Below are 12,373 nucleotides of genomic sequence, written 5' to 3'. Positions count from 1 at the left end.
CCTTGATGTTTACGTTCCTTCAAGGATACAGCCCTCAAGGAAAACGTTCTTTTAGGTGGTTGAAGTGGTGTGAAGTTTATTTGGCTTTTAAAAGTATTTATGTACATCTCAAATGGAAAGGAAAAGAATTTACAATTCCAACTCTTCTAAAGGAAATGTTCTAAGAAAAGGGAGGAGAACCTTCCAACCTCCACCCCCTTTTTTTGTGGGGGGGGCGGGGGGATTCCTGTTTGCACTTTTGCTAGAGAGATAGGAAACCTGATTAAATTAGGACCCAGAGCAATTCCTGCTCCAGCGCCCCGGGTGAGAGAAGGGATATAAGACAGCCCCTCCTGCAGAAGGAAACCAGCAGGTGAACATCTCAGAATTTGAGGTGAAAAATCAAGGCAAGGGAAGGTAGACTCTGCTTCTGATATTATTGTGTCATCAAGATCTTGGGAAATGGACTGAACATGGAGCCAACTTTAAAATCTCCAGTTTGGAATCATGTCTAGTTCACAGTAAGCCTGACGACCATGACTGGTTCACAGTGTACAGTGGTGTACACATGGTGATGCTAATAAAAACCCTCTCATCTAGATCATTCTGTATCTTCTTTAAGTTCTGATAACACTCCAAAGGGCATGGCTGTTGAAAAGAAAGGTATTGGCATTTGTCCTAAGTCAAGCATATCCCATCACAATTTAATCATGTTGATGTACTCGTTAAAATTGAAAAAGAGCTAGCCATTAACTTCTGCATAATAATTTCCCTAGCTCAGGTGGAATTATCTCAACTTTCTGACCTTCATGCTTAACCACTTCATTTTAACAAATGGGAATAACTCATTAAGAAGAAAACTGAAGGGAAGAATATGAGTTAGGAATGAAAAATGATCAAATGAATGTAGGACTTCAGAAAATTCAAAGTTGAAGAGGGACTAGAAAGTAAAATATTTTTTAAATTATATTATTTTGTTGTTTTTTTACTTTATTTACCTGTTCTAAAAGAAGCATACATCTTTTAAAAAAACTGAGAAAATCATAAAATTTTTAAAAAGAGGGAAAAATGTATTATTCCAGTACACAAAAGTAAGTGCCATGAACAGTTCCTAAGTACCTCCTTCAAGCATTCTCTATTATCCCATTATATGCATAGCTGAGATTCTACCATATATACACTCTTATTTAATATTATAACACAAGTGTTTTCAACACTTTAAAACTTCTAATGTGTGGGTAATTTATTTCATAGCAATAGATAACTAGTGCATTAGTTATCTATTGCTATGAAATAAATTACCCACATGTTAGAATCCTACCAGCAAATAGACTGTTTATTATCTCAATAATTTCTTAAGGTTGGGAATCTGAGACAGGCTTAGCTGGGTGTTTCTAGCTTAAAGTCTCATGAGGTTGCAGTTAAGATGTTGTCTACAGCAGCAGTCACCTTGAAGTTTTACTGGGACTGGGTGCCTTTTTCCAAGATGGGTCACTCCATTGGCTGTTGGCAGGAGGCCTCAGTTCCTCACCATATGGACCACTCCAGAGGGCTGCTTGAGCATCCTCACAACATAGCACCTTCTTCCACCAGAGCTGGTGATCTAGGAGAGAGCAAGGGTAAAGACACAGTGTCTTTTATTGCCTAGCCTCATAAATCACACACAATCATTTCTGCAACCTGCTGGTGACACAGGCCAGCCATATTCACTGTGGAAGTGGGGTACACAAAGGGATGAACCAGGAGCCAAGAGCAACACTGGAGGCCGTCTTGAAGAGTAGCTACCACAATGGGAATTTGTAATGGCTGCATGTATCTTATCACATAAATCTCTACAACAGTATTAACTATTCATGCAAAGTTGGATGTTATTTCTAGCATTTCCATATTACAAACAACCCCCTAATAAGCACCTGTGTATATTAAGCTTTTCATCAGTAATTCAGATCATTCTGTAGAATGTAATCTCAGAAGTGGGATTGTTGAGTTAGAAAAAACCTTTTTCTTAATTTCCTTTTTAAGTTGATTTCACAAAGCGAATTGATATTTTATATGATTTCAATGAACATATGTATTTCCTTTCATGTATTTGTGATAAACACCTGGAAACGCCTGCAATGAAATGCAATGATTCATGACTGCATGATGATTTTTCACTGAATGAATTCTCTATTCAGTATGTGTTAGGTAGCTATATTATATACATAGTATCTTGATTCTTACGGCAAGTGGGTTTTTTCATTGTTGTTTAACCATTTTATAGATCCTCCTGAGTTTGTTTGTTGCTGTTATTTTGGACAACTTAGAACTTGATGAAGACCTAAAGAAGCTTAAACAAGTAAGTAATGTATGGGGAATTTTTTAAATCTGCATTTTTTGAAAAAGGGCAAAAAACCAGGGGTAACCCATATGCTTACGGGGCAATATTAAAAGAGTTTGAGCTTCAAAATAAAATTTCATGAGTTAAGGCTATCTAAGGTGGTAAAATGGTATTCTTTTAAGTTTAACTTTAATATTAACAAGGGAAACTTTCTATTGCTCTATAAATAGCCTAGAAATAGTTTTATTATTTTTGAATAAAAGTAAAATGGGCACGGAATAGTAAATTGGATTTGGAGAGTGTTCTCTGTCTGCCATTAAATGAAGGTTGTTTGGAAATGAGATGCCTCAAGGCCAGATTGCCATTTTGCATAATTATGTGTAATACTCTTTATCATCATCATAAAAATATTACAGTCAATCTGCCTGATCTCTAGACACTAAAAGAGAATTTAGTCCGGCTGGCCATAGTAATTATAAGAAACATAACAGAATAAATGATCAAATATGTGCCCAGTTACATATGAAAACAGACTGGATGTCATTGTGGTGAAAATCATACCTCCAAAAATGAAACTGGAAATGTGTGAAGGCTATGCTCTTAATGGCAGGAGGATTGCAGGTGTAGTCAACCATTCCCATAGTTTCTGTTGCATGGAGAATATCTGGCTTGAATATTTGGCACTGTCAAAGAGTATAGGCCCTTAAAGAAGTAGAGCTCACAAGAAAATGGGACACTGGGTGGGATGTTCTTGTATCACCCTCCCCGACACTGGAGAATGGTTGAGATGTTAACTACCAAACTCTACCCAACTGTTACAATGTTATAATGTTGACAGAACCATGGCTCTTAAGCTTTCTATTTGGAATTACAAGCAGGCCCTCCGTATTTGGAATTTTCCAAAGCTCTCTATTTTTAACAAAGCAAAAAGTATAACCTTTTTAGTTTTTTATCTAACTTATGATCAGATTTGGCATTTCATTTTATTACTCTCCTCTTTAAAGCCTATGCTTTTAACAGAGGGTATCAAGAACACACACACACACATGCAGGCACGTTACAAAGATTCCTACTCGGCTCATACCAAGGAAGATTTTGGGTTCTTCACCACCCTACAGCTACCCAGGCAAATGGGCATCTTCCCAGGTCTGCTGGAGATGATGTCTTCCACATCTTCTCACTCTGTGGTAGCAGGGATAGGGTCTTCAAATGAGAGTTGGGGTATTCTTTTATGTCATCAATGAAAACAGTTTTTGTGTGGCTTCTAGTTACAGAAAAAAATATCTAATAGGTGAGTTCAGAATTGAAAGTGACCAGCTATGTGATTAGACATGACCAACACATTCTGCTGCGGTAGAACCACTTAGCCCATGCTTTACAAATCTGGTGTTGAGTTGTAGCTTTTCCTTCACCCCATGTTTATTATGCCAGATACTTACTGTCCTCTGAGAGAGTACCTTACAGTATGTATTCCATAGATAAAATTTAAAATACCCCCTTATTTTCTAACCAGTGCTATTGCCAGGTTCCATATGCTTTTAAATGACCATATAATTCCAGCCCTCATTTGTAAAATAATTTTTCTTCTGGAAAGCAACAAAATAAACTTGTATGTAGCAATTTTTTAGGTTTATGAATTCAAACCTAATGATATTTTGCAGTGTTAATATTTTCAATATTCTAGATTATTTATATATACACATATATGCATAGCCTACTTAAATTTTTGGTCATCTAAATATCCAGTTGTCACAATAGACATTTCATTTCATTTTCATCTGACCCAAAGTGAAAAACCAACAATAAAAAGTCAGGACTTTAATTGGCACTGACATTCTTCCTGAACTATAAAGTTTTAATTAACTGTATGACTCTTCACTTCGAGAAAATGGCATTAGTTATAAAATGGCTTTTAATCGCTTGCTAGATATTAGTGAAGCTTTGTGTTTCTAGAAATTCTGTACATCAGAACTGGTTATTCAATTGCACTTGCCTACAATTTGGACCATATACTCTGGGTATTTGGGCATTGAAAACTCCAATCATAAATAAAGCAGCAATTTCATCTGTGTTAGTATTTTTTACACTGTTCCTTATTCATGATTGGACTGAAACTATGTAGCTATTAAATTCTTCTATTAATTTCATACTTGAAACTCATAGAACCTGAAATTAATTCGCCTAAATATTATTAAACCAAGTTATAGTGTTCCTGGTTAACTTGCTCTCATTTTTGTATGGTGATGTTTTGTGTTCTCACTAGTTTTGAAAAACTGTGTCATTTGTTATGCCCCTGATTTTTCTTATTTTCAGTGATCTTGGCCTTAAAGGTAGGGCTCGTTTGTATATTTTTAAGAACACACACATTCGTGTGCATGCACTTTCTTTTTTTTTTTTTTTAGACGGAGTTTCACTTTTTCATCCAGGCTGGAGTACAATGGCGCGATCTTGGCTCACCACAACCTCCACCTCCTGGGTTCAGGCAATTCTCCTGCCTGCCTCAGCCTCCTGAGTAGCTAGGATTACAGGCACGCGCCACCATGCCCAGCTAATTTTTTGTATTTTTAGTAGAAACAGGGTTTCACCATGTTGACCAGGATGGTCTCGATCTGTTCACCTCGTGATCCACCCGCCTCGGCCTCCCAAAGTGCTGGGATTACAGGCGTGAGCCACCGCGCTCGGCCTGTGCATGCACACATAGTGTGTGTATATTTGTGGATACCTGAAATTATTCGTCGGTACCTGAAACTTTAGGCCGCCTTTAACAGATTCTTTAAAAAAAAAAAAATTATTATACTGAATATTTGTTTAAATTGTCCATGTACAGATCCAGCTCTTAAGATTTAAATTTACACACTTGATTTTTACTGTTCCCAGATAGAGGGTAGAGTGGAGGAAATGTTCTTAATGTTTCAAGTTTCAGAAAGCACTCTACATTCCAAATTTCTTCTCTGTTCAGTTCAACCTTTTTGTTTCTTTTGCCACTTCTGCCAGTCTATAGATTCTCCTGGCTCTGGTGATAACGGTTGAATCCTTGCTCAGTATCAAGTGTTTTATGTTTTCATCTATTTTTCAAACCAACCCATTCAATGCAAGTATTATTATTATGTCCCTCTTACAGATGAGGAAACTAAGACACAGAGAGGTTAGGTAACTTGCTCCAGGTTACACAGTCAACAAATGTCAGAGCTAGAATTTGAACCTGGGCAATTTGGACCAAAAGCCCACATGCTTGACGTCTAAACGACATTGATTCAAACTAAAGCTATATAAAGACCAAACATGAGTCCTGCATGCTGTGGAGGCTCACTCATAGGACTATTGATTATTTGTTTATGAATAATAATGTTGTAGATAACAAAGCATCATTATATTCACCAAGTGAGCTGTTAAAAGGAAGGATGGTTTCTGAGGAATGGAGGTGAATGCAGCAACCCAGTTATTAAAACTATCTGGATAAGTTCTTTGTTTCCTCTCAAACCTCAGAGGATCTAATCGGAGCCCCTGGAGTTATAACCTTGCTGCATGATGGCAAAACCACTCAAGGTGCCTCTTCTTAGTGATCTTCTTAGAGTGTTGACCCTCCTCAGACAACTACATAACGGGCTCACAGCAGAGCGACATTTTAGTGACTTTAATGTCTTGTATTATGGATGTATTTTTAACTGTGTTAATATATAAAAGTTGGTTTATAAATTTTTTCAAGAATAATAAAAATCAGTGCCAGTTACCTCTAGAATCGGGGTGTTAACATGCAGCGCTCAGTAGGAATCAGTCGAGGAAGAGGAAGCAGCCCTCGTGCTGGAAGAGGAGAGGCCACCCTTAAGCTAAGGGTGTGAGGTGGTGGTAGAAAATGAGAAGGGGCTAGTGACGAAACTAGAATGGGAAGGAAGGAAGAAGTAAAGTAGAAAACGCCAGATATGAAATAAAGGGTATGAATATAACCCAGTGATAGAGGTGCAGGAATCTGGTCAAGTCCAGAGTTAGGAATGTGACAAAGTCAGTGGCCAAATATCAAAGCCCACCAGAGCCTTTTGCTCAGAAGCTCGCAGGGGGCAGGCGTGCGCTGCATGACGGATGGTTGGTGGGCCTGGGTTCTCCTGAAGTAGAAGCGTGGTGCTGTATGTCTTTTCCCATTATTTTTCTATGCTACCTCCGTGTGTATCAGAGGTGCTTTCTAGCCAAGGACTGCTGAGCTCTAGGGGTCCTCATGAGACGCGATTGTGTCATTTTTAATACTTCAGGGAACTGGAACAGAATTGTGCATTTTCCTAATATAAGCCTGCTCCTGCTGAATAAAATGTCAAGTTTAAGCCTTTTAGCTGGAAATCTGAAAATTCTAAGTGGCAGCACTGTTTCCTTAATGCTGTGGTTCTGAAGGGTTTTCATATATACGTTCCTTTAAGCAAATTTGTTTAAAGCTACAATGAATTTCTTGTTTCTTGATCAAGGCATTTTGGCAGGAAAAATTGTTTGGATTTTTTTTTTTTTTTTTAGAATCCAGAGAAGAAGATAAAAGGGCTTTTTGCCCACAAATTTTGAGAGGTTCTGATGTGTTTATTCCCATCACCTCTCTCCAAGATATCACTAGTTTGTGCCGTGATGGTCACCTCTATGGCTTTTCCTTTGTCACCTCCCACAGTCGTGTTTCAAAACCTCACCTCAATCATAATCATGTGAAATTCCTCTGTTGCTTTCCCTGTGTGTTATGTATAGGACACAAATGATTCCTGATAGCAATAGGGCAGCATAATCTTTTCATAGCTGCCATCATTTACATGACCCCCACATTGAATTATATAGAAACCATATTTCTCTTTTCAGCATCTCCAAATCCAGTACAGAGACCTGGGAAAAATATGTATGTGTGTGTATATATTACACACATGTAATATATGTGTGTATCTTATATTAATACAAAAATGATATATATTGCCATTTTGTATTACATATATAATATCTATATATATGTATATATTAAATATAAAATTAAATATATTTAATACATGACATACAAATTATGTGTGTAATATATATAACATAAAAATTATATTTAATATTTATTGTATACATAAAGCACTGTTTCTACATGACATCGAAATCTTGACTAAAAATGAGATTGTGAATGTGTGATTGTGATGAACTGAGGAGAATCCTGGTAAATCAGTCGGTACAGAGACTACAAAACCCTTGACCTAAAACTTCTCTGAACAGTGAAAGATGATGACCTTGAAGTTCAAGTAATGTAGTTAACGCTGGGGAATGGAGACAGAGTTTTGCAAGGTTTGAAGACTCTTGTGGCTTTAATGATTTTTGCAAATTCAGTGCAAGATGGATATAAAGCGTTTTCTTTTAAGCAGTATAAAATTCATTAAACTTTGAGGGAAGAAAAAAGCCCATGGAAAAGCCTCAGGGGAAGAGTCATTGAAAAGGGAAGTATAGATAGTCATTTTAGATTAAATTCAGAGCTGTGAAATTGAAAACTGTTTCCCCAGCTCAGTATCGAGTCTCATTTGGATTCTGGTTCCAATTTGATGACGTTTGGTGTCTGCTGGAGTCCGCTTCATCATGGAGGATAGATATTACATATTAAGAATCATTCTCTCTTATTGACTGTGATTTTTTAAAACAAAAAACACAAATATCTTATTCGCTTTTGTTAAAGATGAACTACAGGTGAATGTTTTTCTTTAGACTTAACCTGTGTGATAGTTGATTTTATGTGTCAACTTGACTGGGCTAAGGGAAGCCCAGATTGATGGTAAAGCATTGTTTCTTGGTGCATGTGTCAGTGGTTCTGGCAAGGTTTGCATTTGAATTGGCAGACTGAGTAAAGCAGACCCTCTTCCCCAATGTAGTTGAGCTACTTCCAAAGCTTTGAGGGCCCAAGTAGAACATAAAGGTGGAGGAAGACTGAATTTGCAGTCTCATTGCCTGCATTATGTAAACAACCTTCTCCTGCCCTCAGGAATCCCGGTTCTTAGACCTTCAAAGTGTTGCTGCGGCTTCCAAAGGTCTCCAGCTTGAAGAGTGGAGATTGTGGGATTTATCAGCCTCCATCATTACATGAGCTAATACCTTAAAATAAGTATTTATGTATATTTTATTGGTTCTGTTTCTCTGGAGAATCCTGCCTACCACACCCTGAAGCTCTCATTTGCATCTCCGTTTTGTCGCCTATATTGAGCTCATTCCAAATTGAGGGCGGTAGCGAGATGGCAGGGATGTTGGAAGATGCCATTCAGCTGAGCACTGGTTACATCTCCTGGCTTTAGTCGAATCTTCAATCTTCTCAGCATTTTGTCAGTCTCTCATGAATGAACTCAAACTAATGTAATTTTAAAAGATGGATATGGTTGGGTTCAGCAGCTCACACCTGTAATCCCAGCACTTTGGGAGGCTGAGGCAGGTGGATCACACAGTCTGGAGATCAAGATCATCCTGGCCAAAATGGTGAAACCCCATCTCTACTAAAATTACGAAAAAATAGCCAGGTGTGGTGGCATGCACCTGTAGTCCCACCTACTTGGGAGGCTGAGACAGGAGAATCACTTGAACTCAGGAGATGGAATTTACAGTGAGCCAAGATTACCCCACTGCACTCTAGCCTGGGTGACAGAGAGAGACAGACTCCATCTCAAAAAAAAAAAAGACTGATATAACTGTTACCAGAGCAAATGCTATCTATTGAGAACTACCTTGTCTAGGCTACTTTATATTAAATTATCAAATTTAATCCTAAATATTAAAAATGTGGCAACTAACATTCAGGGCAGTGAATTTCTTGCCCAAGTCCACAAAATTTATATGTGCCTGATTCAGAGCCATAAAGGCTCTCTGATGCTAAACCAACATCCTTGCTGGAAGAAGACATGCTGCTGCAGAGAACCAGCTCCTTCATTTATAATGAAAAGTATATCTCGGAAGTGGATTGGATGAGATGCTTATGCAATTTGTAGCTCAGCATATTCTCTCCCCATGGGTGGACAAAGAAGAAGCCAAATTATAATCAGACTATAGTTTAGTAAGCCTGGAATCAGTATGGGAAAGGAGGCGAGAAAATTTGTGTGTTTCAGATACACAGATGACGGTTTGATGGGTGCAGCAAACCACCATGGCACATGGAGGAATTGTGGAATTCCACCATGGAATCGTGGTGTATCCTGGAATTTAAAGTAAAATTTTAAAATATATATATTTTTATTGCATTTTGGGTTTTGGGGTACATGTGAAGAACATGCAAGATTGTTGCATAGGTACACACATGGCAATGTGGTTTGCTGCCTTCCTCCCCTTCACCTATATCTGGCATTTCTCCCCATGTTATCCCTCCCCAACTCCCCACCCCCCACTGTCCCTGCCCTAGTTCCGCCCCACAGACCTCAGTGTGTGATGCTCCCCTCCCTGTGTCCATGTGTTTTCATTGTTCAACACCTGCCTATGAGTGAGAACATGCAGTGTTTCATTTTCTATTCTTGTGTCGGTTGCTGAGAATGATGGTTTCCAGGTTCATCCATGTCCCTACAAAGGACACAAACTCACCATTTTTTATGGCTGTATGCTATTCTAATACATACCAGCATAGGCTAAGATAGGCTGAGATCATCTGAGGTATCTTTTACAGCTGAGCTATTAGTGACCCAGAAACTAAATCTAGTCATTCTGTGAAACTGGGGTCTGGACACTCATCTACTATGCTATAGGTATTATGTCAGGGGCCAGGGACATGTGACAGTCAGGACAGTCTCTACCCTCAAAAATAACTCATGAGCCACTGGGAGAAAAAGACAAGTAAACAGGCAGTTTAGATTCAATGATGATCATTATAAGGATATTTTTTGGAGGCGCACAGAAGACATCTAAAGCAGACTGTGAAATCAGGGACTTTTCTCACAAGCAGGTAGGTGCAGACTGAAATCTGGAGGTTGGGTAGTGCTTGCCCAGGTGAAGAAGGTTGGAAGAAGGTAGCATGAAGGAGGGTACTGAAGACCAACGGAACAGCAAACTCTTTTTAGGCGAGAAAAAAAAAAGTGGCTTTGTGGACACTAAGAGTTCCCTGTGGCTGATGCGTAGAGCAAGAGAGGAAATTGTGAGCTGGAAAAATAAGCAGAGACCAGCATATGAAATCTTGAGCAGCGCTAAGCATTTAGATATTATTCTGATGGCATTTTGCCACAGAGTGTCATAATCATACCTACTCTTTGGTGTTGGTGTGAAACGAACTGAAGGCCACTTACACTGGAGATGGAAGAATCAGTTCTTGAGGCGAGTGGTGATGGCAGCCTGAACAAAAGGAAGTAGGAATGAGAGAATATTAAAAGTGGTGCAGTAAAGAGAAGAGGATGGAGTGATGAATTGGATGTAGGAAGTGAGAAAAACCAGAATGCAGGAATGTCACCCCAATTTCTAGATTTCTTTAAGTGCACCAAGGGGTAATAAATAAATGGTATGAACCAGTGACGAGGAGCCAAAATGTGGATGAGAAGTTACAGCACAAGAGGTAAGAGAAACACCTAGAATGTGTTTGTCATCAAAATCAAAAGGTGAAAGAGTTTCAAGAGAGAGGCTTGTTCAACAATCTCAAAGACTTCCGAGAGGTCAAAAAAATAGTCACCATAGAAAACAATTCGTTTCCAGTAGCATAAAAAAGAATAAAATACTTAGGAATAAACTTAACCAAGGAGGCAAAAGACAAACACCCTGAAAACGATAAAATACTGAGGAAAGAACTTAAAGAAGGCACAAATGAAGGTGACCTCTGACTTACAATGATTCCACTTACATTTTTTTTTTTTAGGCAGAATCTCACCCTGTCCCTTAGGCTGGCATGCAGTAGCATGATCTTCACTCACTGCAACCTCCACCTCCTAGGTTCAAGTGATTCTCCTGCCTCAGCCTCCTGAGTAGCTAGGATTACAGGCAGGGCCACCACACCCAACTAATTTTTGTATTTTTATTAGAGACGAGGTTTTACCATGTTGGCCAGACTGGTCTCCCGACAACTTACAATTTTCTGATTTTGTGATGGTGCAAAACAGACACTCAGTATGCTTCTCAACTTATGATGGAATTACATCCAGAAAAACTCATAGTAAGTTGAAAATATCGTAAACAAAAAAAATGCACTTTTAACTTACAATATTTGCAACTTAAAATGAGTATCTCCCGATGAAATCCCATTGTAGGTTGAGGAATATCTGCAAGTGAAAGTCATTCTGTGTTGAAGAACTGGAAGACTTAATATTGTTAAAATGTTCATATCACCCCAAAACTGCAAAAGATTCAATGCAATGCTTCTCAAAATTCCAGTGGCATTTTTTTTTTACGGATATAGAAAAGAAAATTTAAAATTCATATGAAATCTCAAGGGATACCAAACAGCCAAAACAATGCTGAAAAAGAAGAATGAACTTGAAGATGTCATACTTCCTGTATATACATATATAGTGTATACATATATAGTAATCAAAACAGTATGATACTGGCATAAAGACATATATATAGACCAGTGGAACAGAATAGAGAGGCCACAAATAAATTCTTACATATATAGTCAGAGGGAAATCAACCATGGTGTCAAGACCGCACTATGGTTAAAAGACAGTATCTTCAACAAATGGTGTTGAAAAATTGGATAGCCACACATGCAAAAGAATGAAGTTGGGTCCTTACCTTATATATGAAAATGAAAGCAGTTTAAAGACCTTAACAAAAGACCTGAAACCATAAAGCTCGTAGAAGAAAACAAGGCAAAAGTTTCATGACATTGGAACTGTCGGTGATTTGTTGGCCATGGCACAGGCAGCAAAAGCAACCATAGGGGATTGCATTAAGCTTAAAAACACTTGTGCAGCAAAGGAAACAATTGATAGAGTGAAGAGTCAACCTATGGGATTGTAGAAAATATTTCCAAATCATGTCTGATAAGGAGTTAATATTGAGAGTATGAAAGAGCTTCTATAGCTCAACAAAAATACAAATCATCTGTTTTTAAAATAGGCAAAGTACTTCAACTGACATTTATCTAAAGAAGAAATGCAAATGGCCAAGTCCATGAAAGATGTTCAACATCAC

The 12,373-nt window shown here is 38.2% G+C and overlaps 1 protein-coding gene across 12 annotated transcripts in view; it reads left to right on the top strand.

Moving 5' to 3' along the window:
• Positions 1 to 12,373, top strand: part of NALCN (sodium leak channel, non-selective) — a 388,832-nt gene that overhangs the window by 258,372 nt on the left and 118,087 nt on the right. For 7 of the 12 annotated variants that reach the window (XM_054246818.2, XM_054246767.2, XM_078347267.1 and 4 more), the window contains one exon: positions 2,243 to 2,317. The exons of the other annotated variants lie outside the window; for them this stretch is intronic. In XM_054246818.2, coding sequence (XP_054102793.1) covers positions 2,243 to 2,317 — 75 coding nt within the window. The remainder of the gene's footprint in view (positions 1 to 2,242; positions 2,318 to 12,373) is intronic. 12 annotated transcript variants of the gene reach the window in all.

This window comes from Callithrix jacchus, chromosome 1, assembly GCF_049354715.1.
Source record: "Callithrix jacchus isolate 240 chromosome 1, calJac240_pri, whole genome shotgun sequence".
Taxonomy (NCBI): domain Eukaryota; kingdom Metazoa; phylum Chordata; class Mammalia; order Primates; family Cebidae; genus Callithrix; species Callithrix jacchus.
The sequence above is the reverse complement of the archived record's forward strand: the minus strand, read 5'-3'. Positions and strand labels throughout refer to the sequence as shown.